This window comes from Tursiops truncatus, chromosome 6 (genome assembly GCF_011762595.2).
Source record: "Tursiops truncatus isolate mTurTru1 chromosome 6, mTurTru1.mat.Y, whole genome shotgun sequence".
Classification (NCBI taxonomy): Eukaryota; Metazoa; Chordata; class Mammalia; order Artiodactyla; family Delphinidae; genus Tursiops; species Tursiops truncatus.
The window spans coordinates 33,759,862-33,779,978 of NC_047039.1; the positions used below are offsets into that span (position 1 = coordinate 33,759,862).

The 20,117-nt window shown below is 34.9% G+C and overlaps 1 protein-coding gene across 5 annotated transcripts in view; it reads left to right on the forward strand.

The window, feature by feature from the left end:
* GKAP1 (G kinase anchoring protein 1) overlaps positions 1-20,117 on the forward strand; it is a 78,514-nt gene that overhangs the window by 21,244 nt on the left and 37,153 nt on the right. For all 5 annotated transcript variants that reach the window (XM_073806022.1, XM_073806025.1, XM_019940349.3 and 2 more), the window contains 2 exons: positions 2,240-2,363; positions 4,757-4,779. In XM_073806022.1, the coding sequence (XP_073662123.1) occupies positions 2,240-2,363; positions 4,757-4,779 (147 nt within the window). The remainder of the gene's footprint in view (positions 1-2,239; positions 2,364-4,756; positions 4,780-20,117) is intronic.

The window sequence follows — 20,117 nt, forward strand, 5'->3', positions numbered from 1 at the left end:
CTACAGCTTGTAACTGTAGGGACATTTGCGCAAAAAGTAGTGTTTGTTTCCATTTTCTATGTTTAAATTGAGCATTTATATCATCTCCATATTATTTAACATTTTAGTCCTTTATATATATTGGGAATTTTTTTTGGTCTGTAAAGTTTATTCAACTTGTGATTACTCAGTGGTTGATCATAAATGGCCTCTGGTCATGCTTAAGGGCCTTTATACTATGTACACTAGCTTCTTCGCTCAAGAGGAAGGGAGGAGAGGAATTAACATTTACAGTAGATGAGTTTGCTATTTATTTATAGCTCAAGGGAAGAGGATGAAGATTGCTGTTAGACTGGACTTGGTACACTATATGTGTTAGTTTCATTTTCCATGTCCCTATTCCTTTTATCCAGAATTATCAAGAATAACTGTAATCCTTGTTGTTACGTGTGTAAACAGACAAAGATAAAGACATGGTCCAAGCTGTTGAGTTCAGTGGAAGGAGACACACCCATAATTGTAGTGTATTGAGAGATTTTATGTTTTCAGTGCAGTGGGAATTCAGGAAGATAGAAGAATTTTCTGTGCTTTTGATGGGGGTGGGTTTTAGGAAAGGATTCTTTTTATTTGATAAATTTGAATGTTACCATTTGTAAATTTAAGGTGTACAGTGTGTTACTTTGATACATTTATATATCGTAATATGATTGCCAGTGAAGCAATATTCATCATATTACAGCATTGTAGTATAGTATTATTGACTATATTCATTATATTGTACATTGGATCTCTATGGTTTATTTATTACTCATTATAAGTTTGTATACTTAAAACACCATACCCCCATCCCCATCCCCATCCCCTGGTAACCACCATTTTACTCATTTTATTTTAACAGGTTTGACTTTTTTTTTTTTTTTAAAGATTCCACATATAAGTGATATCATACTGTACTTGTCTTCCTCCGTCTAACTTACCTCGCTTAGCATAATGTACTCAAGGTCTATCCATGTTGTCACAAATGACAGGATATCTTAGGAAAGCGTTTTTAAAGTGGAGTCTTACTCAATGTATTAGAAGTCCAGCAGTAGGCAAGAGAAAGTAGGCATTCTCAGGGAAGGAGTAACAAGTACATAAGACATGTACACATGAAAGAGTAGCGTTTTGAAAAACTATAATTTACGGACCTAGAGTTGCTGGAGATACTGCTACCAGAATAGAATATAAAGAACCTCATGTACAGGCTAAGGAGGTTGAGTTTTATACATTTGTTGGCAGAGAGCTATTGAATATTTTTAACTTTCAGATTGATTTCAGGTTTTCATGTTAGAAACTTATGCCATAACAGTGTAGAAGATGAATGGAGGGGCTAAAATTAGAGAGTGTTGCAGTGTCAAGCTAGAGAAGATAGGGGAAGTGACAGAAGGTATGAATAAATGAGAATAGATTTAAGAGATCTTTAGGAGATAAACTCAACAAGACCTAGGGACTAATTTGCATATGAAGTGTATAGGAAGAATAAGCAAGGATGACTGAGGTTTCTAACCTAGACAGTTGTGTAGATGATGGTGGCATTAAGCAAGGTACTTACTAGAAGATCAAGCAGGGAAGGCAGGGTGAACATATTTAGTTTGCAGATGTTTATTGAACATTCTGTTTGAGTTGTCTGTACATACACAAGTTATCAGGTAGAACTTTAAATTTTGAGTTTGAGGAACAACAGGTATAAAGCATGAGAAGAATGGGTTAAGAATGGAATAATGGTAAACAGCGGCTGCATTTTTAAGAATATAGTTGGGGAAAGAGAAACCAGTGAAGGAGACTTAAGAATAGTCAGAAGTGTATTGAGAAAACCAAGAGATGCTTGAAAACATAATGTCTTTGGGTTTGGCATTGAAGAGAAGGTTGACTTTAATTTTAGTGTCAGAGACTAGCAGAATCCAGATTTCAGTGTGGTTAAGAAAGGAAATTGACTGTAGATTATTGTGTTAAGTTTGGTCCTGAAATGAAGAAGAGGGTGGCAACTAGGAGTTACAGACCAAGGAATACCTTTTTATTTTTATTTTAGTGTTTAAGAGGGAAGAGATTGAATGTATAAATAAACAGGTGTCTTTTTATACGGTTTGGCTAGCCTATGTTTTGATTTTCTTATTTGCCTCTTATCTTTAAAAAATAAAACTTTAAGAAACATATTGCCCATTGGTTAGTTGATTTTACTAGTGTTAAACCAAGCTTAATTATTGTTGGTAATTTTTTTTAGGAATATGAAAATGCTGAAAATGCATCAGCTCAGTCAAGGGTTATGAATAAAAAAGACAAAAGAAAGACTCATCAGGGAAAAGACAAACCTCTCCCAATATCACTAAAAAAGTTTCAATCTGAAGGTAATATACGTATGAAATCTATTACACTAGAGAAGCTATTCTTAGTCCTTGTATAATTTCACTTTAAGTACCTCTCTAATTTTTAAAATAAGTAAAGATTGTTTTATTAATATGTTACTTAGAATGTAAAAAATGTAAACCTGCTTGAAAATAAACTATTTCGGGGTTAAAGTAATTTAAAATCAGTCATTAAAACCTCATAAAATTTCAATAAGAATTTGTCTTTATGTAATTCTGAATTTGTTCCTTTTCTAAAACTCACTGAAAATAAAAATTGATATTTGTAGTTTTTGAGTCATCTTGAAACATATTGTCCTTATACATAAATTGATTTGGCTTACACTAGACCAGGAATGGTATTTTCAGATTTCATCCATTATTGGTCAACCTCTTCAAGTTATCTGGAACTATATCTTAGAAAATTAAAATGTAAATTTTTAGAATGAGACTTATTACCAGAAATCTCTTTATAATATCATTTGTATTGGTTTTATTGAACAAAGAAGACAGAAGGAAATTATACCATCCACTGAACTTTCGAAGACAGAGCACAAAGCACATTATTTTTGAATTGGGAAATGGTGAAAACTCTAAGTCTGTGCTGTATAATATGGTAACTACTATTCATGTGTGGCAATTTAAAGATAAGTTAATTAAAATGAACTAAAATTTAAAATTCCTTAGTTGCATTAGCCACATTTGGTGCTCAGTAGCCACATGTAACTAGTAGCTTCAATGTTAGACAGCACAGGTATAGAACATTACTGTCATCACAGAAAATTTTAATGAAGAGTGCTGTGCTTATACCAATCAGAATAGTTGCTAACCGGATAAACAACAAGGTCCTACTGTATAGCGCAAGGAACTATATTCAAAAAGGAAAAGGAATAGTTGCTGACCAAATGAACACCTGTTTCTTCATTGACCAAGAAGTCAGTTTGACTCATGAATTTAAGCTTAATACGTTGGGCATTTGTTCCATGAGGATTAATAAGACCGTAGCAATAATCTAAAAAAAACCAAAACCCCAAAATACTTTGTTTTCAGAAAGAAGCCTACCTGTGAAGTTAGGAATAAATTTAGAGGATCGTATTTTCATTTAAGGATGAGGAAACGTTTCCCTATAGTCTGCTTCTCTAAGTTGCTTTGTTTCGGGGTTAAAAAGAACAGATATATGTTAAATTTCCAACTTTAGTAAGAAAGATTTTAATATAAGAATTATGTCATTAAAAACTAGGCAGAGACATGAAAAGAATGCTTTTTAAAACTTCTTTATTTTTCATATGTTTAAGTACTATGTAAATTTATTAGATGCATTGAGAAAAACATTAGTATGATAATGTTAAAGGGAAGCTGTACAACTATTTCAAAGCATGATTAACACAGTCATAGTACTTCCCTGGGTTTCGGGCATCACATTGTATACTAAGTAGAACGTGCTAGAAGAATGACTGGATAACCCACCAGGATTTGGTAGTTTGACCTGAAACATGTGATTTTGACATTTACTGGGTTTATGGACTCTATTCTGATCAACAGATGCTTTAGAGAACTGGACCAGCTTTTAGATTCTCAAATAGATTTCTCATAAGAAGCTATGCTATTAAATTATTTTTAGTCCTTGAGAATGGAAAATTTCTGCTGTGCACGAGAAGCATTGTTAAATATTAGATATCCTGATCATCTCCAATTTAAGAACACTTGCTACCTATTTGTACTTTAGTTCAACCTTATATCTGTGTGGATTCCCTATGTCTTCCTTGTAATCACTTCCCAGAAATACTGTTGTTACTAAGTCAATGATGTGTTTAATTTGGATATAGTTATGCCATCTTTTTTGTATTCATTTATAAACATACATTAATTTTTAGGATTTTTTTCACAGTATTATCAAATCACTATGATATGTATTTTTAAAATTAAAAAAAAACTAGGTAACAGTTTTGAAGGACACAAATTACTATTCTACCTTTTATTCCACAAAGGCAGTGATCTGTACAGTTTTTACAGTAACAGTACCTTGTGATTGATTTTAGACATACTTACCTCCCTGCAAGTTCTCCCTCCCCAAAATTATGTGAAACCACAAATCTAAAGTATATGGGATTCAAATGTTTAAAATTTAATAATACACCTTGGTATGGGTGGCATTTACTGGGATAGAAGTCTTTTAAGCTGAGCAAATTAGTAATTATATGGTAAATTTTAACATCGTATCCCTAGAAAAGTAAATCCTGATGTGAGTCCCAGACAACCCCCAAATGTCTTCTGTAACTCTTATTATAATTTTGAAATTCTTTTCAATAACTTTGTTTAAATATTTTTTACATACTGAAATATTTTATATGTTTATGTCCTTCAGTAAAGTCTCACCATTTTTTTTTCATTTACAGATCACATTAGTAAAAAGACTGAGGTAAGTAATATTATAACCATCTTTATTCTAGAAAACACTTGATGGTTTTTTTTTTTTTTTTAATTTATTTATTTTTGGCTGCATTGGGTCTTCGCTGCTGCGCGCGGGCTTTCTCTAGTTGCGGTGAGCGGAGGCTACTCTTCGTTGCAGTGTGCGGGCTTCTCACTGTGGTGGCTTATCTTGTTGCAGAGCACGGGCTGTAGGCGCACGGGCTTCAGTAGTTGTGGTTTGCGGGCTCTAGAGCGCAGGCTCAGTAGTTGTGGCGCACGGGCTTAGTTGCTCCGCGGCATGTGGGATCTTCCCAGACCAGGGCTCGAACCCGTGTTCCTTGCGTTGGCAGGCGAATTCTTAACCACTGTGCCACCAGGGAAGCCCACTTGATGGTTTTAAGAATGATACTTTAGTGTTTAGCAGTAAGTCTGTTTTGAGACATAGCTATTTAACCCATTAGCTTGTCATGAATGAACTCAATCCTGTCTCTGGCAATTAAAAGGATATAAAGTACGTTACAGTAGAATAAAAATACTATTTGCATGCAGTATAATATCGTTTGACTTTAGCATCCTAATTGTTGTGTGTCCAAAGGTTACCACATGTAAGCTTAAAATTTTAGGGAAAAGTGGTGTAACACTTCAATCTTTACTAAAAAACATCCTGAAACCATGACTCAAGATATTTTGGAATTATGGAAATTGTGAGGTAAGCTGTGATTTTATAGTTTATATCTGTGGATAAGATAACCTGATCATATACTTCTCTTACCATTCACCATTAGAGGGTAGTGCAGCCTACACATAATTTCCTAGTGTTATTGGTTACTTTTTTTCTTTTAAGACTCTAATACAGCCTCTATAAACCTTTTAGAATTGGAAGATACTACTATAAAATATCTTCTAATATTGAGGAAGGTACTAATGTTAGAGTTCTTTTGACTTCTTTAGGTAATAATTGAAAGTTTTATTATTCTTCTGTTACATATTATTCTTGTAATTCCATTAATTGATTTTTTTTAATGGTCAGATGTTCCTTGATTTCACTTTAGAATGCATACATGGTTTTGAGCATTTTTTATTGTTGTTTTAGGTGTTTTCTTGACAGGTCAGGGAAATGAAATCCACCTCTAAACAAACCACATCTAAATAACTCTTTGACTACATTAATAATATAGTTCTCAACTGTGCACACAAGCACAAAATTGATTTGTTGTTAGATGATAGAAATTCTTTTAAAGTTATTTACAAACCACTGTCACTGTTTTTAGATTAAAATTTAAATGACTGAAAATATAGACAGTATTATGTTTGAAAGTGGAAAACATGTACTTTTGGACTGATTTCAATTTTTTTTTACCCATTGATTTATTTGGAAGATAGTTTTACGCAAATGAGAAAGCAGATACAAATGGTACACACTGTTCTTGATACTACCAGCAACTGGTAGTGGAGGGAAAAATAATTTTTATAAACTATTCATGCTTGCTTTTTCTTCTTCACTGATTTGAAAGAAAAAAATGCAGACTGACAGGATCTCATCTATTTAATATATTTAACCCAAGTCGTATTTAAACAAGCATAGGTATGTGACATAGCATATGTTTTGTCTCCCATTATAGTTTTAGAGCTGTTTTCTATTATTAAATAATTTGATGTGTAATAAAATTCACTTTGAGTAATCCTGATGATTAAGACATTTTAAACATTTGTAAATGCATTCTAATTATAATTTATTTCCTACATAACTGTTTTAAGAAATTGGTCAAAAGAATATGTAATTCACATTACCTATGACACTTGTTAAAAATATACCAAAGTTATGTTGTATTTCTGTTAGAATTATTACCTATTTTCTCGGGACTTGGATATTTAAATGTGCAATGGTTATGCCATTGTTCTAGGAATTTAGAAAAACTTTTTTCTGGAGAGTTAAAAAAATAAGTCTGAAAAAAATTCTCATTTCAACTCTAAAATGAGATATGTTTTCTACTCCTAAAAATGTACTAAGTTTTGTTACCTTGTATGCTCAATAATTGACTTAATTCTTTCCATATTTAATATGTCACTTATGCCAAGAGATTTTTTCCCATGGGTAAAATTCCTAACCTCTGTAGAGAGCAATATGCATGGTATCTTAGCCATCCCCTTTTAAGTCAGGAGTTTACTGGGTAAAATTCAAAAAAGAAGAGATGTTTACTTTATTGCTTGGTGAGGATGAGTACTTAAACTGCCTGTATATTTCTGTAGCTGCTAGCTAAACGTGTTCTCAGGTTAATTTCATCATTCCCCCTTTTCTTTCTCCATCCATCTTGGTTATATGTTATTAATCTCAGTGTTTTCTTTTCAGTTCCAGTTCTTTTTAATCTCTCTCACCCTAAAACAATTGGAATAAAAATGACATTTGTAGGAGTAGAAGGTGGGAACAATTAAATTGTCTTTGTTAGATGTCCAGGAGATGTTACACTGTTAAATCAGTACCCTCCCCATTATTTGCTGCAATAGTCAAGAAGATCCCAAGAGAATTCTAGACAAGCAGAGTGAATAATAGAATAGGTGCTCTTAAAAACCTCAACTAATCATGCCTTTAAGGAACATTACTTGATCCTTAAAGTTTTTTTGTTTTTAATTTTAACTTGTTGTCTTTTTAAATGTCAGTGCTTCTGGATAGAGTATCACGTAGCTACTCCTTTCTCTTTAGCCCCACTTTTATCAGGCCTTCCCAACTCCAGTCCTTCTAATGCCACTGAATAACTTTAAAAATTTTAGTGATCATCATATGTCTTGCAGTCTAAAAGGTCAAGTCTTCAATAAGCCTAAATAGACTACCTCTAGAAGAGAATGCAAGAAGTTGTAACAGTGGTTGCCAAAGGGTGGGGAAGAAGGGGTTCCTGGGACAGGGATAGGAGAAAGGCTTACTTTTCACAATATAAGCTGTTGAATTTTCTATCTAGTCTATGTACTACCTATTAAAATCTTATATTAAGAAAAAGCACTGGGTGAGAGAAAGAACCGGGGAAAAAACCCAGTCCTATGTGGCTCCACAGCCTATTTCTTTTTTATTGCACTGTGCTTTCAGCATGTCTGCCTTGGATATATGAGCTTGTATAAATAATTTATTCATTTTAGATCCTAATTATATTAGCTAAAAAGTAAGATGTGGGATCTGTTGATTTCTAAAATTATGATAAATGGTCAGTGTGTGACTGAAATTATTACATGCTAAAAAATGAACCCAGTAGTTAATACTACCAAAACACAGAATAGCAATAATAGATCATTAAATTCTAAAAACAAATAAATTCTCCTGAGCTTTAAAAAATCTCACCTAAAATCTGACTTTACCTAAGCAATTCAGCCTATATCCTACCCCTCTCAATGTCCTGAATCCATTTTTCTTCCCATGCCTTCCCTTATTCATGTTTATTATATTTGTTAGCTCTCTTGGTTATAAGTAACAGAAGCTGAACTCAGTTGAGCATAAGCAAGAAAGGAGACACTTATTTGGTTCATATAGCCAAACCATGGAAGAATAGGGAAAGAACTGGCCTCATAGTTACTGGAGCCATGGATTTTATATAGCCTTAGGATAGTTCATTTTTCTCCCAAGTCTCAGTTACCATTTATGGCCTCACCTCATGGCAGTTCACGTAGTTACTGGGGGACCTCAGGGTTACATCTTTATAGGATTTCCTATAAACTATTAATTAGCTCTTGAGGCTTGATAGAGTGAAGTTCAGGTGTTTTTTGTTGTTGTTTGTTTTTTGGAGAAGAAGGGAGCAAAAGTATTTCCTGGGTGGTGTGTCACACTTCCTGTCATCTCAGCATCAGGGGGCATAGAATGTCTGGTTATTATGTTAAAATTGATCAGTGGTTCTATCATTCTCCAATAAAAGGAACCACAATTTCTTGGAGAAATGGCTCTACTTCTAGGGCTGCAACAGGGTATATGTAAGATGAGCCTGGAGCATCTTGTAGTGCCAGAAAATAAGGAAGTGCTCAAAAAACAAAAGGATAGGCTTGGGGCATATCAGAGGGACATAGGAACCAACCTGAAATACTTTGCAATGGCCAGAGCTGGGACAATATGAGAAACAAAATAAAATCCCTGAGTTGATACTAATATAAATAAGTTATTTGAATAAATGAGAGACAAGAGACAAATCTCCCATACAGAAAATTTGCAGTAACTTATATGATTTATTCCCCCTCCAGGAGAGGGAGCTTAACTCCTTCCACTCCCCTTAAGTGTGGCCTGTATTTAGTAACTTGTTTCCAAAGATAGAGTACAGAAAGGGAGGGAAAATAACTACACTGGAGAAACCTGGCAAACACAGCCTTCACCAGGTGATCAATGTTATATTATTAGGGATAAATCATGTTGATAGCATGTACCCTTGATACGATGTGAAGAGAATGGCCTATTCCTCTGAAAACACATGTCTAATCATGAGAAAAACATCAAACAAACCCACATCAAGGGATGTTCTACAAAATACCTGACCAGTATACCAGTATGACTTGAAAATATCAAGGTCATCTAAAACAAAGTCTGAGAAAATGTCATGGATCAGAGAAGGCTAAGGAGACAGGGTAACTAAATGTAATATATCCTGGATGGGATCTTGGAACAGAAAAAAGACATTAGAGGAGAACTGCTTCTAGGGAAATCCAGATGAAGTGTGGAGTCTAATTAGAGTAATATACCAATGTTGGTTCCTTAGTTGTAACAAATGTACCATAATTAAGAAGTTATCAACAGGGGAAACTGGGTGAGAGAGATATATGGAAACTTTGTACTATGTGAAACTTTTCTGTAAATCTAAGACTATTCTGCAATTAAAAGTTTATTTTAAAAATTGATTAGTGGGTTCAGGTTTGTGAGCCAATATAAAGTTTCCCATCAGACTTTCACGTGATGCTTTTAGTAGCTGTTAATGATTATTTGCTTGATCTGTTATTTCTTTAGAGCTTGTTCTTCATTAAATTTAAATTTATTACTTCAGGAATACATGCATACAGTAATAATTGAATGGTAGAGTTTATGAAACCAGTAGTATCCCAGCTATTGTCATTCTCTTACTACATTTTAAAGTCCTTCTCATATTTCAAGATTGACTCTGTGTCAAGCCATGCAAGAGTATTTAGAGTTCTTCTGAACGTGCTGTATTTTTTCATACTACCTTGCCTCCCATGTATTCTTACCTTCCATCTTTCTCAGTGGTGTCTTGTCTGTGGATAGTTGTTAGTTCTTGTGAGGGGGAGTGAAATCAGGAACAACCTATGTCACCATGTTGGTGATGTCATACCCTTTCCATCTTTTTTTATTTGGCTAACTATGTGTCAGAACTCGGCCAAAGAGTCACTTTTTCCTGGAAGGGTTCACTAATCATGGTCTTATTTAGATGCCCAAACATCCTGTGTATTCTTAATATCACTCAACACCCTGTTTTATCATTGTTTTGTTTCTTCACTGGAATTTGAGCTTTTGGAAGTCTGCGACCATATCTTACTGCTTTAATTTCTTTGGTAGTCCTAACTCCTTTCACATAATAGGTAATGTAAATGAATGTTGGTTGATGAGTGAATGTTCTGCTTTCTTTCTAAAACTTTCTCTAGCCTTTTTTGGTCTGCTTCTTCTGTGTATTTTTATCACACTGTAACAGAAGCATATAGGTTTTAATTCCTCTGCCAGTTCAAGCACATTGTTAGGGCCTTCATGGAGTTCTGCATTAAGAAGAATTTTAAGACTGCATCCTTGCTCAGCAAGAAAAAGTGCCACACTATCAGTTAATTATGTTTGCCATTTATAAAAGAGGAAGAAGTGGCTGCATGCTTTACAGGTATTTGCCATCCCTGATGTGTATAGAAGAGTGCTTAATTATTGTGTTTATTATTATATCGTGTGTTGGTTTTTGTCTTTCGTAGTAAATTGTGAGTTCCGTGAGAGTAGCTGATATGTAGCATAATACTAATTGCATAGTAAGGGTTTAACAAATAATTATTTCAAGTCAAATTCAAGACTTGAGTTCATCAGGGTCTGTTCTAGGGGAGAGAAGAAAGTAGACTTATCCTATATATACTGTCATCTTTAATACTATGCTTATATAAAGAACACCATTATTTTGATTTCCTCTTGGAATAAATTCAAAGCACTTAAGTGTGGCAAAAGAGGAATAACATACAGATGGAACATTTTGAAGTTTACATGTTACTGTATATTAAAGTATCTTAAAACTATTTGGGGGGTTTTTTTCTTTGTTTTTTTTTAACTGTAAAGCTGGGAGGCTATTCTTCTAAGAGTTGGCATGGAGCCCTTAGAAATATGAAAATAATTGTTAATCAGTGAGTTTATACTTGTCAGTTTACTCCATAAATGATGTGTTCTTCAGATAGGAAACAGGTACTCAGTGGGAAGCTAGGTTTATTAATTGAAGTATAATTTGCACACAATAGAATGTACCAGTCTTAAGTGTGCAGTTTGATGAGGTTTGACACATACATAAAGTTATATGACATACATTTCTATCAAGATAAAGAACATTTTCATTACATTACAAAAAATTCCCTTCTGCCCCATCGCAGTCATTCTCTCATGCCCTCCCCTGTCCCCCACAGGCAACCACTTTTGTGATTTCTACCATCATAGATTAGTCTTGCCTCTTTATTTAAAATAAAGCATACAGTATGTTATTCTTTGGTCTGGCTCTTACCCTCAGTAAAATGTTTGAAGATTCATCCTTGTTGTTGTGTAGGAGTAGCTTTTTCCTTGTCATTGTTAAATTATATTCTGTGGTGTAAATGTATCACAATGTGTTTGTTTATTCATCCTGTTGATGAACATTTGGTTTGTTTCCATTTTTTGACAGTTATGAATAAGGCTGCTATGACATTTTAAAAAACAGCTTTATCAAGGTATAATTTATGGATACTATAAAAGCTATCCATTTTAAGTGTACTATTCAGTGGATTTTAGTATATTTACAGAGTTGTACAGCCATTACCATAATCTAATTTTGGATTATTTCCATCATCCCCAAAAGAAACCTCGTGCCCATTACCTGTACCCCTTTTGCCCTATCCTCCCCTCTCCCCTGGCCTAGGCAACCACTAATCTATGTTCTGTTTTTATATGTTTGCCTATTCTGGACATTTTATATGAATGGAATCATAAAATATGTAGTCTTTTTTAACTTCTTACACTTAGCATGATGGTTTTTAAGTTCATCCATGTTGTAGCATGTATCAGGACATGCTACAGTTCCTTTTTATTGTTAATAGCATTCCATTGTATTTAATTTTATTTCTGTATTCATCAGTTGGACATTTGGGTTGTTTCCACTTTTTGGTTATTGTGAATAATGCTGCTATGAACATTTGTGTACAAGTTCTTTTATGAACATGTGTTCAATTTCTCTTAGGTAAAAACCTAAGAATGCAGTTGCTGTGTCATGGGGTAGATGTAACTGTAAGAAACTACTAAAGAGTTTTCCAAAGTGGCTGTACCATTTTACACTTGTGGAAGTATAGGTGGGAGTTTGCGAAATAAAGAAAGTTATTTTCGCATTCCTTGCAGGGAGGCTGACAAAAGGTTTTTTATGATGCTAGTCTTAGTTCCTTGCACTAAACTTTAAATGAAAAAACATTTTCAATAATTATTTGTATTCCTCTATGCCAGTAACAGCAGAAAGTGTAATTTAAAAGCAAAATGCGAGACTTCCCTGGTGGTCCAGTGGTTAAGACTCTGCGCTCCCACTGCAGGGGGCCCGGGGTGAACCCCTGGTCAGGGAACTAGATCCCGCATGCTGCAACTAAGATCCTTCATGGGGCAATGAAGATCCCATGTGCCGCAACTAAGACCCAGTGCAGCAAATAAATAAATAAATAACTTTTTTAAAAAAGCAAAATGCTTTTTACAATAATAGATTATAATAATACTTAGAAATAAATCTAATGAAAGGTCTGTGAGACCTATATTGGGAAAATTATAAAACTTTATTGAAAGATAGTAAAGACTTAAATGGAGACACATACCATATTCATGGATTGGCAGACTTATTATAATGGGGTCACTTTTCCTCAAGTTAATCTATAAAATCAGTGTAATCCCAATTGAAATCACAATTTAGTTTTTAAAATAAAAATGAAATCACTTCTAAAAATTCATGTGAAAGTGCAAAGGACCAAAAATAGCCAAAATGCTCTTGAGGAAGAAAAAGAAAGGAGGACTTGAGCTATCACATATCCAAGATTTTTTTTTATAAAACTAATAATTAATACTGAAAGGATTTGGCACAGTGATAGACAAATAGACCATTAGAACAAAATGGCCCATAAACAGACCAACCATGTATGTACCCTTGATTTATAACAGAATGATGTGGAGTATTACTGGGAAAAGGATGTACTTTTTAGAATAAGTGGGTTTTGGGGGCCAGCTGAATATATTTATGGAAAAAAGAGATTGGATTATTACTTCACATCATACACAAAAATTCATCCACAGTGGATCAAAGACCTAAAAGTCAAAGGCAGTGTTCTTTTAGGTACAAATATAAGAAGAATATGTTTATGATTTTAGGGTAAGGAAGACACAAAACCCACTAGATTTAAATCAAGGACTTCTTTTCATCAAAGTAAATTAGAAAAGTGAAAGGATGATCTCCAGGGTAGGAAAAGATTTTTTTCCAAAGAAGAATTCAATTGAAGAATGGGTGGAAAAACAAGTACTCACAAAAGAGGATATTTACATGTCCTTAAAAACATACAAAAAGATGTTCACCCTCTTTTGTCATCAGGGAAATGCAAATTAAAACCACAGTGAGAATATTATTTATCCTCCATGTTGGCAAAAATCAGAGTCTGATGATTTGAAGTGTTGCTGAGGATACAGCATAATGAATAAGTACACTGCTTATGAAGAAGTAACCTGTTATAAACAGTTTGGTCCAACATAGTATTGGATGTCCTAGTCAGGGCAATTAGTCAAGAAGAAGAAATAAAAGGCATCCAGATTGGAAAGGAATTCATAAAACTGTCATTGTTTGCAGATGACTGATACTACAGTTGACCCTTGACCAATGCAGGGGTCAGGGGTGACAATCCTCCACTTAGTCAAAAATCCATGTATTTATATATTTATAGTTGGCCCTCTGTATACACAGTTCCTCTATATTAGAGGTTCCTTTGTGTTTGGAGTTCCGCATTCACAGATTCAGCCAACAGTAAATCATGTAGTACTATAGTATCTACTATTGAAAAAAAATTCACGTATAAGTGGACCCATGTGATTCAAACTCGGATTGTTCAAGGGTCAACTGTAATATAGAAAACCATAAAGACTTCACCAAAAAACTGTTAGAACTAATAAATGAACTTTGCAGGGTACAAAACCAAGGTACAGAAATGTCTTTCATTTCTATGCGCTAATAATGAGCTATCAGAAAAATTAAGAAAACAATCCCATTTGCAATTGTATCAGAAAAATAAAATACCTAGGAATAAATTTAACCAAGGAGGTGAAAGACCTGTACGCTGAAAACTACAGGAGTACCCTAGGAGATACTGCTGGTTCAGTTCCAGACCACCACAATAAAGCAAATGCTACAGTAAAATGAGTCACACGAATTTTTGGCTTCCCAGTGCATATAAATTACGTTTACACTATATTGTAGTCTGTTAAGTGTGCAATAGCATTATGTCTTTTAAAATGTTCATACATTAATTAAAAAATAATTTACTGATAGAAAATGCTAACCATCATCTGACAATAGAGGATTGCTATAAACTTTCAGTTTGTCAAAAACGCAATATCTTTGAAGCGCAATAAAGCAAAGCACAATAAAACGAGGTATACCTGTATTCTATTACACGGGTCCATTTATTCCTGTGCTAATATTGCAATGTGCTCATCACATCATAATGTCTTATATATGAAAGAGCAAGGAACAGTTGTTAGTCATTAGAAAAATCAAATTGGATTTCTACCTTCCATCATACATTAAAATCTGTTCCACACAGATTAAATACTTGTATATGAAATACAAATTATACCACCCTTAGAACTATAAAATATAGGGGAATATGTTTCTGGCCTGGGGGTAGGGGAAAACTTAACGAAGACACTATAAAATGAAAGATTGTTAAATTGGATGCTGTTCAAAATAAGTAACTTATTTTCCACAAAAATACTAAAAAGAATTTAAAAGACAAGGCACAAATTGAGAGAAGCTATTTTCAAAACACGGAACTGATCTCTATTAGTGTCCAGATATATAACAACTGTCACATGGTTAAAAAAGAGATTGTTGTCTTGTTTTCTTACTGTCTCATGGGATAAAAATTTTTTAAAATAGGTAAGGGACATCAGGCATTTTACAGAACAGGGAAAAATTAATAGCAAAAAACATGAAAAAAATGTCCAACTTTGCTACTGTTGGAGAAATGCACATTAAGACCACACTGAGATACCATTTTTTCCCCCACTAACAGGCAAAAATTATGAAGATTGGAAATACCGAGATTCAGAGGTTATAAATCAAGGGAGTTATGGATCATTTACAATGGTGGAAGTGTAAATTAGTACAAATATTTTGTATAAGTTTGGTGTTCTTGGAAAGTTGGATATACATTATAACCCTGGAGTCAGTAAACTTCTGTAAAGGGACAGGTAGCAAATTTTTAGGCTTTGGGGCATATCAAATCTTTTTCACAACAACTGAACTCTGCTACTGTAGCGTTCATAGGCAAAGCAGCCATAGGCAATACATAAATGAGCATGGATGTGTTCCAATAAAATTTTATTTACAGAAAACTGCAACAGGCCCCTTTTGGGCCATAGTTTGCTGACCACTGATAAGACTTACCAGTTCTCATATAGGTATACATGCCCTAGAGAAACTTTCCCATGTGTCCTGGGAACTGTACTTGAATGCTTATGAATGTGTAATAGCCCAGCCAAAAAAAAAAAAAAAACACCATGGAAAGATCCAAATGTTAATCTAAAGTAGAATGAATAAATTTTAAATATAATCACACGATGGTTTATGCAGTAGTGAAAATTAATGTGTAGCTCTAGGCAACAAAATGGATGAATCCAAAAGAGAATGTTAAGTGAAAATGTCTTAGAACTATGTGATACCAATTTTATAAAATGTAAAATCAAGCAAAACTAAACACTCTTGCCAAAAATGTTTAAGCTGTACATAAATCAAGCCTGAAGATCTGACTTCCATTTTACAAGAACTATAGGGATTAGATGTACAAGTTAACTGATATCTAATGGAAGCAATTAGGGAAATCTAGAAGATGGACATTTTGTAGGACAACTGGCCTGGTCTCTTCAGCAAGAAAGTATTATGGAGAAGAAAAGGTGGACTGTGGAGAGGAGAGGTTCTGGATTAAAGGAGATTTAAGAATGACCAGTGTAATGTCTAGACCCAAATTAGATTAGCAATAGTAGACATTTTTATACAATTGAATAAATTTAAATATGAAGTAGGTATTAAGGAGTATTTTTGTTAGGTGTGATGACATTATGGTTAAATTAGAAAATTTATTTTTTGTAGCTAGCTACATGTGAATTTTAAGATGAAATGTTGTGATGTCAATACTTTAAAATACCTAAGCAAAAAAGGGGGTGGGATAAATTGTTAAGGAAGATCTTAACAATTGTTAAAACTAGGTGTAGAGTATATGGGTGAAAAATTTCGTAATAAAAAGTAAAACAAGCAAAATGAAAATATATTGTTTCCTGTTACATCTATAAGACAACAATAAAAGATGGAAATGATAAACACTAAATTTGTTACTCTTTTGGAGGGCACATGGTATGGGTAATAGTCTAGTTTTTAAGTAAAATAGTGGAATCATGGGTGTCCTTTTTTAAAAAAAAAAGCTTTACTGAGTTATAATTTACATACTATAAGATTCACCCATCGTTAAGTATATAACTCAATAATTTATAATAAATTAAAGAACTGTGCAACCATAACTATAGTCTAAATTTAGAACGTTTCTATCATCCCTCAAAATTCCCTTATATCCATTTGTAGTCAATTTCTACTCCACCTTCAGCCCCTGGCAACTGCTGATCTACTTTGTGTCCCTATAGATTTGCCTATTCTGGTATCTAATGTGAAGGGACTCATACAACATGTATTCTTTCATATCTGGCTTTTACTTAGCATAATGGTTTTGAGGTTTGTCTGTGTTATAGGATGTGTCAGTAATTCACCTCACTTTATTGTTGAATAGCATTCCATTGTATACATGTTATTTATTCCCCAGTTGATGGACATTTGCTATCAACGTTTGATACATGTCTTTGTGTGGAGGTGTTTTCATTTCTCTTAGGTGGATACTTAGGAGTGAAATTGCTGGGTTGTATGGTAATTTATGTTTATTTAAGTGTCTTTTCAAGCTGTTTTCCAAAGTGGCTGTACTATTTATCATTCCCAACAATATACATGAGGGTTCTTCCAGTTTTTCCACATCCCTGTCAACACTTGATACTGTCTCTTGGGTTTTTTTTGTTGTTTGTTTTGTTTTTGTTTTTGTTGTTTTGAGGTACGCGGGCCTCTCAACTGTTGTGGCCTCTCCCGCTGCGGAGCACAGGCTCCGCGGCCGTGGCTCATGGGCCTAGCAGCTCCGCGGCATGTGGGATCTTCCCGGACCAGGGCATGAACCCGTGTCCCCTGCATCGGCAGGCGGACTCTCAACCACTGAGCCACCAGGGAAGCCCTGTCTCTTGTTCTGATTATAGCCACACTAGTGGCTATGTGAGTGGCTGTCTCACTTTAACTTGCAATTCTGTAATGACTAGAGATTTTGAACATCTTTTCATTTACTCATCAGCTATTCTTACATCTTATTTGGGGAAATGTCTATTCATACCTTCTGCCCATTTTTTAAAAATTAATTTATTTTTTGTCTGTGTTGGGTCTTCGTTTCAGTGCGAGGGCTTTCTCTAGTTGCGGCAAGCGGGGGCCACTCTTCATCGCGGTGCGCGGGCCTCTCACTATCACGGCCTCTCTTGTTGCGGAGCACAGGCTCCAGACGCGCAGGCTCAGCAGTTGTGGCTCACGGGCCTAGTTGCTCCGTGGCATGTGGGATCCTCCCAGACCAGGGCTTGAACCCGTGTCCCCTGCATTAGCAGGCAGATTCTCAACCACCGCGCCACCAGGGAAGCCCCCTTCTGCTAGGTTTGAATTTAGTTTGTTCTTTTTCTAGTTCCTTAAGTTGTAAAGTTAAGTTCTTGATTTGAGATCTTTCTTGTTTTTTAAGGTAAGCATTTATAGCTATAAATTTTTCCTCTAGCACCATTTTCACTGTGTCCCGTAAGTTTTGGTATGTTGTGTTTTGGTTTTCACGTGTCTCTACGTGATTGTCCTTGTGATTTCTTCCTTGATCCTTTGGTTGGATAAAATTGTGTTGTTTAATTTCCACATTTTGTGAACTTTCCACTTTTCTCTGTGTTGTTGATTTCTAACTTCATCTGACTGTGGTCAGAAAAAATACTTTGTATGATATCTGTCTTTTAAAATTTGTGGAGACTTAATTTGTGGCCTAATGTGGGCTATCCTGGAAAATATGTGTGCACTTAGAATGAGTATACTGTTGTTGGTTAGAGTGTTCTGCATGTATCTGTCAGATCGAATTGGTTTATTGTGTTAAGTCCTGTATTTCCTTACCTATGTCTGGTTGTTCTGTTCATTATTGTGAGTGGTGTATTGAAATCCCAAACTGTTATTGGAGAACTGTCTATTTCTCCCTTCAAACCTGTCAGTTTTTGCTTAATATATTTTTAGGGTCTGTAGTTAGGTGTGTAAATGTTTATAATTATATTTTCTTGCTGTATTAAACCTTTTATTAATATATCCTGTCCTTCTTTATCTCTTGAAACTTTTTTTGATGTAAAGTCTGTTTTGTCTGATACTAGTATAGCCACTCTTGCTCTCTTTTGGTTATTATTTTCACATAGTGTAATTTTTCATCCCTCACTTTCAACCTGTTTGTGTCTTTGGATCTCAAGTGAGTCCCTTGGAGAGAGCATATACTTGGATCATGAATCTTTATACATTCTACCAATCTCTGTCTTTTGATTGGAGAGCTTATTCATTTTCATTTGATGTAATTACTGATAAGGAGGTACTTATTTTTTTTAACCTAAAATATTATGTTAGTTTCTCAGATTTAACATAGTGATTTGATATTTTTATGCATTGTGAAATGATCACTGCAATAAAACCAGTTACATCCATTATCACACAAAGTTGTTTTTACAGTATTTTAAAATTATTTATTTATTTATTTTTGGCTGCATTGGGTCTTCGTTGTTGTGCGTGGGCTTTCTCTAGTTGCAGCGGGTGGGGGCTACTCTTCATTGCGGTGTGTGGGCTTCTTGTTGCAGTGGCTTCTCTTGTTGCGGAGCACAGGCTCTAGGCATGTGGGCTTCAGTAGTTGTGGCACGTGGGCTCAGTAGTTGTGGCTCGTGGGCTCTACAGCGCAGGCTCAGAAATTGTGGGGCATGGGCTTAGTTGCTCTGTGGCATGTGGGATCTTCCTGGACCAGGGTTCGAACCCATGTCCCCTGCCTTGGGAGGCGAATTCTTAACCGCTGTGCCACCAGGGAAGTCCCCAGTTTTTACAGCATTATTATTATTATTATTTTTGGCGGTACGTGGGCCTCTTACTTTTGTGGCCTCTCCCGTTGTGGAGCACAGGCTCCGGATGCGCAGGCTCAGCGGCCATGGGTCACGGGCCTAGCTGCTTCGTGGCATATGGGATCTTCCTGGACCGGGGCACGAACCCGTGTCCCCTGCACCGGCAGGCGGACTCTCAATCACTGCGCCACCAGGGAAGCCCTTTACAGCATTATTGACTACATTCCCCATGTGTACATTACATCCCTGTGACTTATTTATCTTACAGTTAGAAGTTTGTACATCTTAATTCATTTAGCCTATTTCATCCGTCCCCCTCCCCTAATCTGACAACTGCCACTTTGTTCTCTGTATCTATGTTTGTTTTTTAGATTCCACTTATAAGTGAAATCATATGGTACTTGTTTTTCTCTGTCAGACTCATTTCACTTAGCATGATACAAGGAGGGACTTCTGTCATTGTGCTATTTATATGCCTTATAGTGTTTTTGTCTCTCATTTCCTGCATTACTGTTTTCTTTTGTGTTTAGTTGATTTTTTGTAGTGAAATATTTTAAATTCCTTTCCTGTTTCCTTTTGTGTATATTCTCTAGCTATGTTCTTTGTGATTACTTGGGGATTACATTTAACATTCTAAAGTTATAACACTAATTTGAATTTATAGCAGCTTAGCTTCAGTAACATCC